This window comes from Sipha flava, unplaced genomic scaffold (assembly GCF_003268045.1).
Source record: "Sipha flava isolate LNK unplaced genomic scaffold, YSA_version1 48_pilon_pilon, whole genome shotgun sequence".
NCBI lineage: Eukaryota > Metazoa > Arthropoda > Insecta > Hemiptera > Aphididae > Sipha > Sipha flava.
This window is the reverse complement of record NW_020273306.1, coordinates 3322213-3342339: the sequence shown is the minus strand read 5'-3', so window position 1 is coordinate 3342339 and position 20127 is coordinate 3322213. Positions and strand designations below refer to the sequence as shown.

General features: G+C 28.3%; 1 protein-coding gene across 1 annotated transcript; it reads left to right on the top strand.

Moving 5' to 3' along the window:
* Positions 1–981: 981 nt before the first annotated feature.
* Positions 982–20063, top strand: LOC112690082 (protein spaetzle 3). The gene is made up of 6 exons (XM_025564001.1): positions 982–1785; positions 4586–4782; positions 14699–14823; positions 15259–15459; positions 17733–17858; positions 19534–20063. The coding sequence occupies exons 1-6, from the start codon at positions 1419–1421 to the stop codon at positions 19706–19708; spliced, it is 1191 nt and encodes a 396-aa protein (XP_025419786.1). The 5' UTR covers positions 982–1418; the 3' UTR covers positions 19709–20063.
* Positions 20064–20127: the final 64 nt, after the last annotated feature.

Genomic DNA, 20127 nt, shown 5'->3' with positions numbered 1-20127 from the left:
GAGGTGATGTTAGAATGTTGTCCGGAACGTCATGCCAGATGTCACACCCCGTCGAGTGAAAAGTACAAACGAGTAAAACGTTTCCCGACAACATGATTTGGCTGTCGTCGTAAAACCTTGGTCAAAATCATAGAAAATATTTTAATAAAAACCGAATTCAAATATTTATAGTAGGTACTCACGATTTTAGGCCCTGTCAGGTGTATAATGTATAAGCCGGTGACCACGGACTTGAAGAATTCAAAAGGTTTAACGTACGTTTTAAATAAGCTTACGTGGCATCGTCGTTGTTGAATTTGCTTTACAGTTAAAGATGAGACTATTATATACTTTCTGCAAGCATATTCAAATCTATACGACAGAAACGATGCGAGTTGTTCACTGTGCAGTTTTTGCGATGCCAACGAATACGATTTTTCAGTGTGTCGTCGGCCGTATCAAGCGTATAACGTATAAATTGCGAGTTCACGATTTAAACAATATTAACGTATAAGTAGACGGACGATGCTCGTTTCCACCAAAAATGTATCATTCCCTTTTCTACCAATATCCGTTTCCATCAAATGAGATATTGACCACGTTTTTACCAAAACAATTGTATACTACGCTTAATTTAAAAGCTATAGCACAGAAATAACTTTATTTAACATAAACTATTAATTCAATAAATGTAAAGGCATTATATAATATATGCAATATATATATATATATATGCGGGTGTACACGGTCGTCGTTGGATCAGCCCCTTAAACCTTTCGCGTGCGCAACGTGCATACCAATAGTATTATTCCGGTCGAACATGTAAATTACAATAATAATAATATTAATAGTTTTATAAATAAGAGATAATAATTATAATAATACATACCGCGCACGGACGGCGGAATGGATAATGCGAAATTGATAAAAAAAAAAAATTAAAAAAAAATGGTCACACTGCGTCCTTCTGCGCACTCCTATCCGCGGTTGACGCGGCGACGGTACACACGACAAGTGCCGCCACCGGTTGGCGGTTGCATAATTCCGCGGTCGTCGCGTGGCCGCACAAGACCGAAACTCCGTCACTGCACGCGCGACAGGTGTGCGCGGCCGCCGCAGTCATTCGCCCGACGTGTCCAGACGCGCGCGCGTGGTGTCTACGCGGTCTCCACTGTCCGGTCCGACCATAACCACGACGATACGATTGTTATAAAGAGTTACCGCCGTATCGCACGCAGCCGCCGCCGTCCGACACACACCACGTCCTTCCGTGGTCATGTGAGAAATCCGTTTCCCTCGTCGTCCTCACGAGCTCGCTCACACTCCCGAACCCACGTGTCGTGCATCGCGTTCCCGATAGTAAGTACCACGCACCGGCACCGAACACCGAACACCGGATACCACCGGGTCGACAGCGGGCCGCGATCGAAACGCGCGACATGATCAGCTCGTTTCAGAACTTCTCCGGGACCGTGCCGCCACCGCTGTACAGCCACCCGACGGTGTACGACCCGGTGCGCGGCCAACATCAGCTGCACCCGGCGTACAGTGCGGTGGCGGCGGCGGCGGCGGCGGCGGCGGCAGCCCAGCGGAGCGTTTTTACCGCGTCCGGCCAGCGCCCGGTGCCCTACCACCAACAGGAAGCGGATTACGGTCCGTCGCCCTACACGCCGCCGTCCAGGCGCTACGAATCAGACAGGTCGCCCGTAGCCGTCGCTACGCCGGACCCGCCGAACCGGAAGAACGCGCCGCAACAGCCGCTCACCCCCATCCAGTACACCAGGGTCCAGGGTGGAGTGTCCGGCGGTACGATAACACGATTTAGCACTGTAGCGCTAAAATATTATACATAATATGTGTATACAGAGTGGTCCACATGGTATTCCGCGGACTCGTATGACCTTTTATCTTAAGACCCTTGCAAACCACTTCAGTTTTTTTTATATTGTTGTAACAAACATTCCATAAAAAAATAACCGATACCTTTAGCGATCGTACAGAACTTTTAAAAACAGTTCTGATATGATGTAATTTGTAATGGCCTTAAAGTATTTAAACGGCCGTACTAAAATATGTACCATAGCAATGATGAATTACAAATATGATATTGAAAAAGTCATTAAACTTTTACCAATTTATTAATCACCCATTAAAAATATCGGGATCTACCTATATATAAACTTACGTTAACCATAATTATGAAATCAATTATACGATTTTCAATCTCGATACTTCCAAATTTTTTCCAATTTACAAGAGTAGAATCAACATAAGAATGGCTACTTCGTAATGTTATTGAAATAATAATTTCAAAAATAAATTTTCCCGATCAGTTAAGGGATGAAAATACTAATTTGACTATAAATATTTACTGTATTGAATTTTATATCAAACTGTACTAAAAAAAAAAAAATAATAATTCTACGTAGGGACCACCCTCTATTAATATACGATATGACACATTATTCGAGTAACAAATACAAACGAAATAATCGAGTTTAAGTAGGGTAAACATGTACCGCAGTTTCACCAGCGAGTTTGCGAATTTCATCCCGTAAACAATTTTAATTTCTCCCGGAAAAATTTAACTCCACACTTTTGTTAATGCATAGATTGTTTTTTAAACGCTGGAAAACTTATCATCGCTTTAATTACCAATTGTTTTTTTTTTATATAATAATATAATGAATTATATTTGTTTTATGTATATAATTCATACGGACACTAATTTCAACAAAATTATAGTGTATTATAATTCAATACTTCAGGCTAAATTAACATAAATAGGGGCGTATTTATAAGGGGGTGAGAGGATTCGCGTCCAACCAAAATGAAAAACACTATTGTTAAAAATTGTAACTTTTGCCATGGATATATATTAAGGCTGGGGGTTATTTCGAACATTTTTCACAACACAGAGAATGTTGCTTTGCGATAATTTAAAATTTTATATTTATAAAATATGTTTATTATTTTAATAAAACATGTGGTGAAATTTGTGTGACTCTCATAAAAAAATTGTTTATTACAATGTAGTTTTTATATTTTTTTTAAATTATAAATCATTAAAAAAAATAAAGTTTCTTATTTCTTTGATGGTGTAAAGATAGTCGAAAAATCTTATAGTGTTCAAGTAATTTTTGTCGTATAGTGTGCTTTCTCCTTCCCTTCAACACAAAAATCAAATACATGATCGGCCCCCTTCGAAACGAAAATCTATATACGCTACTGAACATAATATTTAAATTTATAAAAAACATTTGTAAATTATACTTTAGATTAGAGATTGATTTTAGTATCGGCCCCGAAAGTCTAATGACCGCCTACATGAATGTTCATATTATCATCATCGTTCGACATGAAATTCTTCGTATCGATCAAACCCTGTAAGAGAAACTTTCTACCGTTTTTAAAAAATTATTTAATTGCGGTACACATGTAAATACTTTAACAGAAAAACTATAAATAATACACATTCAGGAACATGTCTTATATACCCGAAGTGAACTAAAATAGTAATCTAATAATTGTTCGGATAATATTCATGAATAATATACATTCAGTTGCCCTAAGAAAAAAAAAATGTTTAATTCGAGTCAATATGACTGTGTACTGCAGTATCATACAGAGTTGATTTTGTTTTGAAATGTACGATCTTAATAATTAGATGCCAGTGAAGTGTGTAAATTGAATTTCTCAAGTTTTTTTTTTTAATTGCTATGTACTCTAGATTTTGTGTATGAAAGCTTCAAATTATCATCTGTATTTTGCATCGAATTCCTCCGCTAATCTATTTCGCATTGATGAATGACAAATAAACATGCAACTATAATTAGACTAATTGTAGTGCATTAATATTTTGCATGCAATTAGTTTGCGCATTGATACTTACTACTTAGTTTCTAAATTGTATTACCTGCCAATTAGTGTAATAATAATATGCACTAAGTTGGTGAAATTGAAATACTGTAAAATTTCAATTACTATTAACTCAATCGGTACAGCTGCAGGATTATTGTTGCATAAACTTTGGTAGTTTTATTTTATTTTTTGCAATTATGAAACACAACTTGTTTTGATTTGTTAAATTCTGTTCCCTAAAACTCAAAATAGACACTTAAACCGGTACAGTACACAATGGTATAATAATATTCAGTATAATTATTATACAACACTTCGAGTATTGAGTGCACAACTATTATTAACAATTCAATAAAGTATTTTAATTACGAGGAAACGTAGCTTCTTTATGAGTATCATCGCCACTTTATACTCGTATATCCTAGTTTCGATTAAATTCATGAATCATTATTAGTGTAGGTATTTATATTCAAATGTATTTCAACAAACACATTAAGCCATATCGTTTCTGTGAATACAATTATTAATAAGCTTTAAACAACAATTTATGTAATTATTGTACTGTCTATATAGGTTCAGTAAAGATAAAGCGTCTATTATTTTGAAATGTAAAAATTTAACTGACCTAAAGGAAATCAGAAAAATCAATTAATAGTTACTTACATATTTAATAACTTCAAAAAATGTCGGATTTATATACGAAATTTTCACATGGTTAATTGGGTTGATGTGTTTTTTAATTTAGGTAAAACTTCAATACACGCGGTGTTGGATTACGATGATGATATAGAAGAGGAAAATATAGATTATTATGAAGACACATATAGTCACCGCGCAGTAACGCCAATTCAGGGTCCTATATTTTTAAGAAATGGTTCGGTACCGGTTGTACCATTGTACGGTTACCAAAAAGTGAGCAACGGATCTTTGCTACAGATTCCGGTTAGTATGTTATTTACATATCGATCAACTATATAATTGTAGAGGTTATACATGTCAGCTGTATACGCAACGAATAAACCTATTATATTTATAAAAAAAATTACTTAACAAATGTTTGAAATTGATTTGGACCTAGCCCAATGAATTCATTATGTTTTAATTTGAATATTATTTAAAGCGTGTGGGCATTTTGAATTTGATATTTATTTAATTTAATTAAAATTTCTATCACTAAACTTTTAATTATAAATGGTCTCTTAGGGGCGCTTTATAAGTTATTATGAACTAATAAAATATTAGTAATATTATAATGAAAAAAAATATATAAAAATTAATTTCTAATAATTTTAAGTTGAAGAATATCATCATAAAAATATAATCCAACGTTTACACATAAATTGTGTATTATGTACTCATATTTATAATACGAATACTGGTAACATAACACACTGCTTTAACATGATAATTATTGACTGAAATTTTTATTAATTACATAAATACACGTGTTAAACTAGTGCCAGAGAGTATATATAATATAATAGATATACATTGTTATTTGTTATTGACTCAATGCTTTGCTTTTTTAATGATAACCAATAATTATAAGTATTATGGTAATCATGACCTAGTTCAATATTAATTATTTAGCTACTGGATATTATAAGGAAAATAAAATATCATAAAATCCAATATCCCAGAGTGACAGCGATATGAAACGTTCATGACAATATTGCATAATAATCACACGAGGTCATCCGGGATAGGGCAGGAGTAACGTGTTTTTAAAATAATGTTTTGGGTAGTTTTGGATATACAACCATATATCTTTCTTAACAACACATAAAATACAGTGAAAGTAGTCCAGACACAATTATAATGTATTCATCAAGTACAGTTCCATGCGTCATTTATCTAATTTAAACATAACGCTATACGTATTATTATTATTATTATTATTGCAGTTATAAATTATAACCATATTCCTGCTCGTATGTCATGTGCACTTCTTTATTCGATTTCAATTTTATGCATGGATAACTTCCAAAAGTATAAGGCGTATTCAGATTTTGAATGAAACAATAGAAATACGTTTGATTTTAAATCAAAAATTCAACAAGCCTGCCTATACAACATGTCTATTATTAAAACAAAAATATCAAGTTTGATCAATTAACTTTTTAATAACTTTTAAATGCGTCATGATTTTAAATCATATTACATTTTACAAGTATAAGATTATGCTTTGCAAATAATGACATTTCTTAAATTATAATTTTGCACTTAAAAAATGTAATAAATTTAGTACGTAACAGATACGTGAGTATGGAATATATTAAAATATTAGGAACAACTAAAATGTCGAAATATTACTTTAATTTGTGTTAAGTTTAAATTCCCATTGCTCCCTTGTACATTAAATATCAAATATAATAAAGAACCTACTAAATTATTTATTTTTAATATTTTTTTATTTTTTTTTTAATGTTTAGTAGCTATATTTTTTTCGACAAAACATTTCGTACAAATAAATTAGGTAATATTAATTTAATATATATAAATAAATGTCTAAAAGTATTTAATTTTCTCATTAACATTAAAAACATATAATTGCTTTAAAATGTAATCCCATGATATTAAGTAATAAATAATATATTCTTCGTTTTAAAATATTTTATCTGATCATCATAAATATATTTCGTATAAATAAATATAAGGACATTAACATTCACTTGTTAGGAGCATGACAAAAAAAAAAAAAGATTAGATGATTTGGTGGACTTCTCAATGCAGGTTCCATAGAAATCAGTCTCGTGCAACTTCAATAAAAACAAATATGGCTCTGTGCCCAATTGTTTTATTATGTCTACGATGTAATTGAATTTTAATGTGAATTTTCTTGGTGTTTTTTTTTTTAAGTTTAATGCAATATGAAATATTAGGAACTAGGAAGGTATATTGTAAATAGGTATTTAATTTAGTGTACTTAACACCGAAAGAAAATAATTTTAAAGATATTTTTATTCTATTATCAAAAATTAATTTCTTAAATGCTGTTATTGATGTACAGTATTTATCTGAATTAATGCCGGTGAAGTGTGGGACTGATTTAGATAAGGTCGTAGGGAATCTTGTACCCGCGTTTACATGTCAATATAAAAATCGCTTATTTAAACTAATAATCGCGGTGAATAAAAATAGAATTATAGTAGTACTTTTCCTTGGTTCATCGTACCGACCGATTCAAAAGAACTTTAAACATTTTTTTAAAAATATTTTACACTATCATAAAATTTACATGAAATCGTTACTGATTGTACAGACATTTTTGATAATTTATAATCTAATGATTAATCAATTTATCAGATTAATGCATACATTTTTATAATGTCTATTGTTTTAAGTAAATTTTGTAACACTTTTGTAAATTAATTAATATGTTAACTAAATTAATAAATATGTAATTAATTTGTAAATTTAAAAGTGGAAGATGTATAGCATAAAGACGAAATTATTAAGTATATAAATTCTGTTTTGAAATTATTTTCACTCATTATATTGATCTAGTACTGTAACGATAAGGCTTGGGTAATTTTCTGTCAAATTATAAAAAATCCATATAAATATTACACTATTATACATTGGTTGTTAAATTACCTATTATCGATAATTACAACTTCGTTTTTTAGCGGTAAGATTATTGTATAATTTTTAGCAAGGATTAACATAATTACTGATTTTCACTAACCATATTATAAGTGAACAAGTACAACATCTTCGAACACGTTATTGAAAGTGTATTTATATTAGTCTACAGTGATACAAAATTATATCATATATAAATGTTTTTACAAAAACTTAAATGTCTATGTCAACTGTGATTATTAAAAAAAAAAAAAATGTAAAATTTTAATCAGACTGATTAGTTTTGTAGTACTATGAAATGCATTAAGAGTTAAAATAATAACGTTTGGTTGGGACAAACATTTTACAAAACAATCATTTATACCTAATACGTCAAATTCCCGAGTAGCCGTGTATATATAAATAACTTTATTGATATAAATATATAAATATAGTGGAGAGCTCACCTTGTGAGTTGTCTTACGACAGAGTTTACTGTTCAACACAATTGTACATAGCTTATAGGGTTTAAAATGTATATGTATATAGGTAAAATAAAATAGTTAAGCAACACAAAGCTATTTGATCTTTATTGATCTATTAACTATCATTATATGGTGTTGTACCTAAATAGATTATACGTATATAAATATTATTAAATTGGATTTCATAATAATTATTTATTGTTTGGTTGGAATAATACGTAGAATATATATACTTTGTTTTAATACACGTTACAATATTCAATCATTTGCATATTTAATAGTAAACGTGATAAATAAAAACAATACACAGTTAATCTATTCATAAAATTAAATATAAAATATCTGTATAGAAACACTACAGTTTACAGAGTTATGCAGGGGCGGACGCAGAAAAAAATTTCTGGGGGTTTTGAAAAAATAAGAATAACTACCGTCAGGCCAGAATTTGAAAATTTGGCGCCCTCGGGCGTATTATTTATGCCCCTCCCCCGAAAAAAAATTAATAATAATAATATAACACTTATTATTTCGACCATAATCGAAATTCTTTAATATTAAAATATAGCTTATAAATGAAAATTATTTAATACTTTTTTTAATTAACAAATGAAACAAATTATAACATAATAAAACATACTATTTTCTTTTTTTTTATTCTTTTATTCTATTTTTCATTAGGTACAGTGGCGGATTGGCCTACCGGGATACCGGGAAAGTTCCTGGTGGGCCGGTAGTTGTATTATAACACTAGGCCGATCTACTTGGATTAAAAATTATTTTATAAAAATAATGTATTTAAGTATATTGTATTTAATTGTAAGATTCTGATAAAAAACTAGTGTAAATGTGATGTAAGCAGTTCTACAAGCATTTAATCCGTGAATAAAGGAGACTTTTATGGAAAATTATTATTATTGGATGGTGGGCCGATCATACAGTAATTTCTCGGGCCGAAATGTTTAGCCAATCCGCCGCCGATTAGGTACATCATTTTTAAAATTTATTTTGCTAAAATATTTTGCCACCCCTGAGACTTGACGCCCTCGGACATGTGCTTACCCGTGTCTCCTATAAATACGGGCCTGATTACCGTTATTTTGAAATAATTGACTATTGACTATAGTTTGACTAATGTCGATCATTATCACATAACTATACAACACAAAATATAGGGAAACCGTCAATCATAATGTACTATATAGTACAATATTGTAAATAATATTATATCGATTACGTATATTTACTTATTTTTACTTACTCATAATTAGGGCTCGGGACTTCTAGGAATTTGCATGATTTTAAATAATTATACAAAACATAGCTAAGTAATATATAAATTTGTTTCATTGCAATACAAGTTAATATTTAAAATTTATAGTTGCATATTTTGCATATTTGACCATTTTTCATTTTATAAATGCAAATTTGACAATTATTCATATGGAGAAGTAAGTTTTTAAATTTTATAAAAAAAAATTATGATTTATTTCTTCATATATCACGCGACTTGGAACTCTAAGTGTCTTATTGGTGAACTAACTGAATGCATTAAAATAATTAAAACTACAAAAAACGTATACATTCTGCAAAAATTGAAGAATCTGCACAAGCTAAGGCTAACTACAAAAAATATCGAATATTTTAAATGGAAAAATGAATCTATAGATGGATTGTCTGCAGATATTAGTAGTAGTGACCTACGATTTTTTAAGTTTGCACCAATAAGTTCCGTAGATGTGTAACTTTCCTTTTCTAAATATAAAAATATTTTGGCTGATAACAGGCAGTCATTTAAATTTTCCAACTTAAGAAAATATCTTATAGTCCAATGTAATGCTCAAGGTTAGAAGAATTATAACTATATTAAAAATAAAAAAATGTTTTCAATTTAATTTATTTTTAAAACCATTTTAAATATTTTGTTTTAGATAAAAACTCAATATAAGATAAAAACAAATTTGAAAAAAAGAAAAAATTATCTTAGATCATCATATCTATCATATATAAAAATATTATTATAATTTATTACTAATTAATTTTTTATAAATGCATATTTTAATAGCATATTTATTGATTATTTAGGGCATAAATGCATACATATTTTAAGGTTTATAAGGGCATGAAGTCCCTAGCCCTACTCATAATAAGCGACTTACAAACACGCATTATTTTTACGAAGTATTGCCATCGTGGAATTTCAAAAATTTGAGTTTTAAGTACCAATACCTTTTACAACGTTTAGAAAATTACAAATTATTACAAATTCACTTTTCTTAATAAAACATTTTTTTATCATATTTTAATCGTATTTTGAACAATTCATTTTTTTAAGGTACATATGGTAGGATAACTACGTTTGAAATTAATCATCCATTTATTTTGGGAAGGGTTTGAATCCCCAAAATTGCTTTCTGCGTTCGCCACCGAAGTTATGACTTGGTAAATCAAAAAAAACCTAAGGAATATATTTGGAATTTTTATAATTATGCTCAAAAAATTTATTAGAGATGAATAAAATTTTAATTAGTAAGTATATTTAAAAATAAAAAAATCTTATGTTATAATTTAGTTATAAAATTATAAAAAATTATACTATGGATTTTTGATAAACATTTCTTAAACAATATGAAAAAAAAAAGCTATGAAGTTACCATTAAATACATATATTATTTTTGACTGTTATATTTAAACACGAAAAAACAATTATAATAATTTTAAATATATAAATTAGTCACAACTATTAAGGAATTAATGAATTATAAGTGTTTACTTTAGGGTAGTTTCTAATTTTATTCTTAAATGAAGTATTCATACTAAATTTAACCTTGACTAAGACGTGATACTACCATATTTATCTAAACATTTTAAACATTTCATAATTTTCATTGTTCTTTAAATTATTTTCCAAACTCTCATTAAATTGGTACTTAATTAAATTAAAAACAAATATTTATAAATACATAAATAATAATCTCACACATGCATAAAAAACTTTGAACATCAATATTCTTGAATTCTTTAATTTTATTTTTTACGAAAGAAAAAAATTGTACAATTTAAATTGTATAACTAAAGCGGGTATAAAGAAGTTTATACAGCCATTGTTTTATAAAATTACATATTTGTATACTGAATAATTAAGAATTACCATATTAATATTTTAGTTTCAATGTCATTAATTAATTAATTTTTTATTTAGATGGGATTTGTATTCTTATCTGAACAACATTTTCCTATTTACTTAAAATAAAACTGTTTCAGTACATATATGTATAGTTAAAATTGAATTAAATAGTAATTTACTTTAATAAATTTAAAATTGTGTTTACGTGCTCTGCAAACATTCTTAAGAAAAAAATATTAATAAAATACACATGGGCATATCCAGTACACATGTTTTTATTAGCGTTATGTACAATTCTTATTTTTGTTATTTTTTATATTGAACATATTTTGTTTTTATCTCAAATATTAATTATTTAAATATTTTAGATATGTGAGTGTTAAGCTTAAATTCTTAACGAAAAAAACGTTATTGATGTTACTATAAAAGCATATCATAACAACTTGTAATAATGTCACTAACTTATGTATATTACCTATTCATTTTTTTTCTTTTAAATCACTTAATAGTTAAGCGTCTTCGCAAAATACCCGAAGTCGGAGAAAATTTAATCGAAGTTTATGGGGGCACGAGGCTATTTTTGGACAGTGGCTATAGTATATAATAATAATAATAATAAATTCTGTACTGTTATTGTATAATGTATGCCTTATAGTGATGAAAAATTAGAAGCTTGCAGGGTTGGACTAACTTTATAGCTCGGTCCGGACAAAATAATTTCGAACGGCCTCAATTGAACTTTATAAGTAGGTAGATACCTAATCAAATTATTGTTTAACTGAAAATGTATCTTCATATCTCAAAAAAAAATATTCACACAAATACATTTGAATATTTTCAGATTTAATGTTATACCTTAAATAAATCTAGTTTACGCATAATATCTTATCTATAATATTAATATAATGACCTACCTATTAAGATAAATTTTACACCAAAAAAAAAATGATTTGATTTAAATATGTTTATACATTTAATTTTAATTGAGTTAGAACAGTGGGGTCGGCAACTAATATCTCTTATGCGACCCACAGTAAATTTCAAAACTAGCAAATGTTAAATGAATATCATATAAATGTTTTATATTGTCTGACTCTAGAACCATTTTTAATTTGTGAATGTGGCGAAAAGGTCCATAAAGGTTGGAAACTAGTAACAGACTTGTTATTGATTGAACGTCAAAACTATTAAAATGTTTTTAAATAAAAGTCTAATAAATCTTATAAAAATTATTATTATCGAAAAACAATTTTGTTATCCCATATCTTGCGCGACAATGTCTACCCATACCATGGTCTTAGAAAATTAATCTTCTAAGACCGTGACCCATACCAACATTTTATTTTGATAAAATGTTGTTTGTACAAACGCGAACGGTAATTCGTATGATTAACATAGTGTACACATCTTTTGTATTCAAATTTCCTACAATTTTTCTATTTATAAATATTCTGATGAAATCATTGTTATCAATCGGTATATTGCGACATTAAATATGTTAAATTTTCAAACTCCAAGTTATCTAATCCTGTGTCACCGCATCCACTAGTAATGTCATGTTACAAGGCGATATTTTTTATTTTATTTTAAGAATAGAAGGTAGACGCATTAAACTAAAAACAAAAAATCTAAGTAATTTTATTTAAACAAAATTACAGCAGTCCACCGGCGCATACCCCGGTGCCCCGGTGGCCTAGTCCGACCCTGGAAGATTGCATATACCCAATGGCGGATTGGCCTATCGGGAAATCGGGAATCTTCCCGATGGTTTGGTCCTTGTTTGGGCCGCTCTATATTATTAGGTATATAATTACCAAAAAAAAAGTTTTATAAAATAAATAAAAATCATTAAAAAAATAAATATATATTTAAAGATGCATAAACATCAAACTTCAAGTTCAAGTTGGAATTGATGAATCATGTGACTTATCCAAAACTATTATAGCTATAATTATAGTTAAGTTATTGTAGATTTTACTAATTTAGGGGTGAAAATAAAAAATTTTTTGAAATTGATGCAAAATAAAGAATTTTTTAGGAGGGGGAGGGGTAAAATAGTTTAATTTACGGTTCATGGGCCGGTTTGTTTCATATTTCCTGGGCCGAAAATAATTACAAATCCGCCCCTGCATATACCCATTATGTACGAATGATTAGTTAGCGTATACTCATGATAGACGAATTTTCTTATAAGAATATACCTTTATAAAGGTATACGCATAATCCAAAAACAGGGATCCGAGTATACGGTGTATACCCGCGTATACCCTCCAATACACCACTGCCTCTAGAGATCGTTTATTTCATTCTAGAACCAGTAGTTTCATAATTTGAGTTATTGTAGTATTGAACTGAGGCGTCGATATGTTCAAGTGCAATATGTATTTAGTTGAAAATATATAAATGAGATCGACGTCACGGAAATCACACTTGTCATCATCGTTATATATCCACAGTTTATACGGATACATTTGCATATGGATATGTTTTATATACATAACAAATACGACTAAAATGTACCGTTTTTCTAACGATTTGGTTGACACATAATAAACTTATAGAAAAAATCATACTCAAAATTATAGTATCAACGGATTCGGTTAATTTAAAATATTTATTATGACTTTGACAAAGATTTAACTATTTCAACCAAATTATGTTATTGGGGAAACGATGCATTTTACTCATTTATACTTTTCACTCAACGAGTGTAAAATTTTGGACATTTTAACATAACCTCTGACAATAAAATAAATCTATATAAATAATTAAAAATGATAATAAATGTTTCACTTGTGATAATTTATTTTTAAATTAGTATTCGGTCTATTCGATAATCCCATAGGGACTTAGAATATTCTTATAATGAGTTTTGTGGTTTATCAGAACAAAATGTTTTAATCAACTATTTCGATGTTTAAATTATGGAAATTAAAATAAAAATCCTTCATATTTTAACTTACTTAATATTAAAAATTTTCTTTTTTTTTTTTAAAAAAAAGTTAATCAATCAATACATTTATAACAAATATATGTGTTTATGTATTATCTATAAAATAAATGTTTTAGTAATATCTTTTTTTTAGAATGAACTAACAAATAATATATTAGTAGTTATGTCTACTAGTACTTTTTATTTCATCACTATTTTAAATGAAAAATTTAAAAACATCTTATACCCAGGACCGCATTTAGGGGGGAGGCACGAATAGGTACATGCCCGGGGGTGTTAAATCTCAGGGACGACAAAATATTTTAGTAAAATTAATTTTAAAAATTATGTACCTAATGAAAAAAAAAAAATAGTATGTTTTATCATGTTATAATTTGTAAATTAAAAAAAAAAATTATTTTTATTATATTATAATTTGTTAATTAAAAAAAAATTGTATTTTTATTATATTATAATTTTTTAATTAAAAAAAGGAAATTGAATGTTTTATTATGTTATAATTTGTTTAATTTGTTAATTAAAAAAAGTACTAAATGATTTTCATTTATAAGTTTTATTTTAATATTAAAGAATCTCGATTATGGACGAAATAATAAGTGTTATATTATTATTATTTATTTTGGTGGAGGGGGCATAAATTATATGCCCGGTGACTCCAAATTTTTAAATACGGGCCTGCTTATACCATAAACTGTAAAACGATTCACTAAAATTGTTTGTTATTTATTATAGGTATTTTGGACAACTCTCTCATTTGCGTTAGGATATGAAATCGGCGGTGATGTAATTCGTGGAACACCGTGTATAAAAAAAAATCACCAATTGTTTTGTCCAACAGCAGGAAAAAGTTACCCAGTGTAAGTAAGTAGTAGCTAAACTACCCTTATATTTTTATATTTTTGTAAACAAACAAATAATTTCAAATATTATTATTTATTAAAGAATAAGATTACAAATCTTTATCAACTCCCATTCATCGTGGTTACATATACAAATCATATAGCAAGTTATTCTATACAATGAAATTTAATAATAAATAATAAATAATTTAATAATAATAATAATAAAATGAGAAACATTAACGCATAAATATTATTCGTGAATATTATTATATATAACATAAATGATCTGTCATATCAGAATCCATGGTTTCAGTGAAATAATCATTCACAGATTAGAATTCATAGTAAATGTTTATTTTTTGAACATTGAAATTGTTTTTATATTTAGCTTTAAAATAAAATATATTTTTAGTATATACCTTCTTCTTTTATTTTTTTTTTGAAATTTAGAGACCGAATCGATAGATTTATTGATGAAAATAAAGCGTTAATGAAACGTATGTACGGTGAATTTGAAATGATGGAGAACGGACCGTTTCCTAAAGCAAAAAGATCTACAGCTCGAAAAAGAAGACAGGATTCTAGTTTTTCAGATAACCAATCGAAGCCGAATAAGCTTCCCACAAGAGGACAGCCTCCAGATTCTGGAAGGTATATGATTTTGTTTTTAGCTTTATAAATAACATTCACGGTGATCCGATTGATTGCATAAAAACGGATGTTTGAAAATGTTTATATAAAATTTGTAGACACGATGACTGTTCAAGTATGTTTAATTTTTATTGAAATTCAATGATAGTCTTACCTCCTTCTTCGTCTCTATTCATATTAGATATAGTTAACCTACCGGTATGGTATAATATATTGTATATACACAGTTAGAGTTGTAGTATCACTGTGTGTTCTCAAATATTATTTTAAATATTACCATTCCCCTTTAAACCAAATTATTGTATTTATTTTCTTCCATATTTTCTTTTAACTCTACGTGTTTTGTTTTGCGAAATGTTTACATTATGTTTAGATCTTTGTAAATAATTGTGTTATACATTGACGAAAGAAAGAATCATTTTAAAGATTCGTTTAATTCGTTAAAATAAATCAACAGTTAACTATGTTTTTAAAAGTGATCGCCTAACAAATTATATGTAGTGTAATAACAGAATATTTTATTATTTTATCTAATAATCATACGTAAATACTAAAACCTCAACGTTGTAGTATACACTTCTATAACACACTTTTAGTTTTTCATTTTTGGTTAACAAATATCTAATAAGTTGTAGTAATTTAGGATTTATGGATAGTAACCGATCACTTAGACAAATTCAAATATTTAAGGTAAATTGATTTTTTATTGTTATAATGAATGTTTAACTGTAGTACTATAAGAAATTAAAAACACATTTTAAATTTAATGTCAAAGAAATTCCTCGAGAATACAATAAGATTAGTACCAGCGTCATTTTGAAAACCCACATATCTTACGTTCCACGAAAACGACAGTGTACTTTAGAAAGTTATTAGTCATAATATAAGATATGTGTTCCATCACAACGCTCTTAGCCATATTTACTCAATTTCAACCCATCATTATGTTATTCATGTTTCATAATATCAAGCAAACTCAAATTTTTTTTTACATTACGCCATTACTACGTCACCATAGTTGTAGGTATTACATATTGAACTATTTTAATTTATCTACTTGTATTGATTAAATTTATTTTGTAATATAATAGGACACACAGTGTTTAACCTTTAAGTACATCAGGTTAGACGAATTAAATGCAAACAGAATAATGGCTTCGTATTATGAAATATTATTACTATATTTTATTTTTTTGAGAAGGGATAAAATTGTTGCAAAATTAATCACAAATTTTTAAGATATTTTACATTAACTGAATACTCCAGGGATGTGAACTATTTTCTAGACGTTTAAGGTTATTCTATGTACAATAATAACACTTGATGTATTAGACCAATAGTTCTCAATTTGGTGGGTTAACCCCCTTGGGAGGCTTGACAAAATTTAAAAACCAAAAAAATCTGAAAACATTAATTTCAATTATTAATATTTTCTAGAGCATTATTGAATCATTATATTATTTTATATTTACACACACTATCATTTATTTATGCGCACTATCACAGTTGTCGCCTAATATTAAAAATGTATTAAAGATAAACAATTCCAGCTGTCTCATTAATTTATATTTCATTAAAATATGTTAAACATTTAATATTTAAAAATGTTCATACAATATTACAATGTCTATACTTTGTTTTATAAATTTTAAATTCGAATGATATTTTTTCCTTTTCAAATAAATTTACAAATACGTTCATTAAAATATAATAATTAGTACAATCATTATAATTCAATCTTAGTGATGAGAGGAATGGGACCTCATACAATCAATGAAGTATTTTCAGGAAGGTTCCCAGGTCTCGACTTCCCCCCCCCCACCACTACAGAAGAAAAAAATGTTCAAAATTCATAAATGACTTGCTGCGAAGGTACAGAGAAAAAGAACATTAATTTATATAATGTGGTTGTAAATAAATTTTAATTTGTAATTATAACAATAATAGACTAATATAATTATTTATTCGTACCTTATATGTATTTTTATAATATTATAAAATCACTGCCTTTTTTTAGAAAAATTTAAAAGTCCTCCCAATAAAAATTTAAAAATACGCCATTATATATAATAGTATGGAAGGGGGCAAAGACTTCAAAAGGTTAAGAACATATGTATTACACGGCATCAATAACGAAAATAACAGGTGTAATCAATTATGTTCGATTTAAAAATGTCACTTTAATAATAATAATAACACTAGTAACCTTTAATCAATATATCTACTATATTGGTCAATCATACATTGTAATGAATAAATATTTGATCTTATAGGATTGACTCTTGTGAGTCTAAAGTAGAAGTGGTCACGCCATATTGGGCTTCAAATAGCGTGGGTAAAACTAGAGCGATCGTCAATACCGAGCATTTCGAACAAGCTATTCATCAAGAAGTTTGCACGTGAGTTCAATCAAGATATTGACTTATTGTATAAAAAACAATAGAACAATAAACGAGAATTTCATACGACACATACATAGTAGATACATAGTAGAGCATGTGAACAAACTCGCATCACTTTGAACTTTTAAGGGCTTGTTGAATTCGGATGGTTTAAATTGGGCTTCTGCTCACCAGTAAAATTTGATAGAATTACTGTCAAAAAAACAAATAATTCGATTGAAATCTACGAGCCCCACAAATTGTACACACGATTCCGCATTTCTACACTAGTTCTTGTGAATCCACTAATATCGCGATAAATCGTCATAATACATCAGTTCAAGTATCAAAACTATTACTTGAGATAAACAATATTCACTTTATTTACTTTTAAATCATTTTAATACAATACAATTTCAATTAACACATTTTATGACCATTATACGCAAAAATTAAAAAAAAAAAAAAAATTGTCAGCTATCTGAAAAATAAATTTCGTTGATCATATCTTCAAATCAACGACTCGCCACTGGAACTTAGTACATACTAAGGCTATAATTTCTACGAACAAAAAATTGTTAGAAATGTATGATGTAATTTTTATTTTTAACCTATGTGAATTTGGAAAAAATAAGCATTTTCTGTAGGTGTTCGGTAGGGATGAGGAAGTAAGATTAAGTTAGGTTTATGAGTAAAATATTTAAATTACAAATTAAACTGTTTAACTTTCATATTGTGATACCACAAAAAAAAGTATTATATAATCGATTATCGAGAAATCGTAGTAGCAAAGTTATTGATGTTATAAAGTTGAACGGAATGTTACAAAACGTTCCATATTGTCATGTTATTATTTTTGTTAATTATAATATGAATAATATTCATATTTCATATAAACCAGTCATTTCGCGTCTTCAAGATAAACCATTTTTTTTTCCTACATAGAATTTGTAAAAACTCAGAAAAATTTCGGCGGGGGTCACAACCCCCAAACTCCAACCCTAGTTGCACCACTGATACCTATATTATTGTTCCTATTTATTATTTTTTATAAATTTATGTGGCATCTGTATTTAATTATGTAAATTGTATATTATTTTATGTTAAATTTTTTTTAGGGTTCAGCCCGTTAATAATAATAATTAAATAAAATAAGAATTCTTGGATAAATTCGTTTTAGATAAAATATAGGTTAACTATTTTAATTGCGCACTGGTTTTAAATTATAAAAATACAAAATATTTTTTATTTCATCGCGATGCATCATCATTGAATCGAGGATATACCTACATATTTATTTATATATTTAATAAACGAATGAGCTATAGGAAAATGTATCTATAATTATCTTTCATCGTTCAATGATGTAGCTTGTTCAATACCCATGTTAGTAATATAACTAAAAACCACCGTCCTCTAATAAAATGTGTTGTTGTAGCTTGTTCAATACCCATGTTAGTAATATAACTAAAAACCACCGTCCTCTAATAAAATGTGTTGTTATCGTCAAATGTTATTAATATTTAAATTATTAAAAGAGATTGCTCTAATTGGTCGTAATTTTTTAATTTAAATTTAACTATTTTTCTAAAACATTTGTAAAATTGCAAAATTCAATGACAATACGATTGTGTCATTAGTTTGTTACGAGATGAACTATTTTGATGTGAGTATCATTGTTAACTGTTTACAGCAAGATGCTAACCGGACGCTGTTCGGGAGATTGCGGATGCGAGCAGAAGTATAAATGGCACAGGTTGTTGGCATACGATCCCGATAACGACTGCAAAGGGATTTTCATGGATTGGTTTTTATTCCCTTCATGCTGCGTGTGCCGGTGCGATTCCACAGCTCCGAATAATGTTTGAACGAAAAACGTTATTATATAATATTATTACTATTATTATTATCATTATTGTAATTTTGTTCGCGCGCGTACATTTACAAATCATGTACTTAGTAGCTACTATTTTATCATATACACTATATACCTGTAAACATATTATGATATTTATTAAAATGCAATTACTGTACAGGATGTACTCATAAACGTTTCACATTATATAAATATCCAATGCCTATGTTAAAGCCATATAGTATATATATATTATCTATAAAATTATATTAAAGTCATTTCACATATATCTGTACATATATTATGTGTAGTCTATGGAATTATGTATAAACCTAGTTCAAGTAATATAGTTTTTCTAAATGATTAAATTGATAATATTTTTTTAAGTGGGTGTACCAACACGAATTAGTATTCATTTCGCGTACTAAGCTT

What these genes read in the sequence shown, in the direction of transcription:
- LOC112690082 (XM_025564001.1), top strand. Translation starts at nt 1,419, where the DNA reads ATGATCAGCTCGTTTCAGAACTTCTCCGGGACCGTGCCGCCACCGCTG. An exon ending in CAGCCTCCAGATTCTGGAAG is followed by an intron (nt 15,460 to 17,732) that starts GTATATGATTTT and finishes TTGATCTTATAG; the next exon opens with GATTGACTCTTGTGAGTCTA. An exon ending in ATTCATCAAGAAGTTTGCAC is followed by an intron (nt 17,859 to 19,533) that starts GTGAGTTCAATC and finishes AACTGTTTACAG; the next exon opens with CAAGATGCTAACCGGACGCT.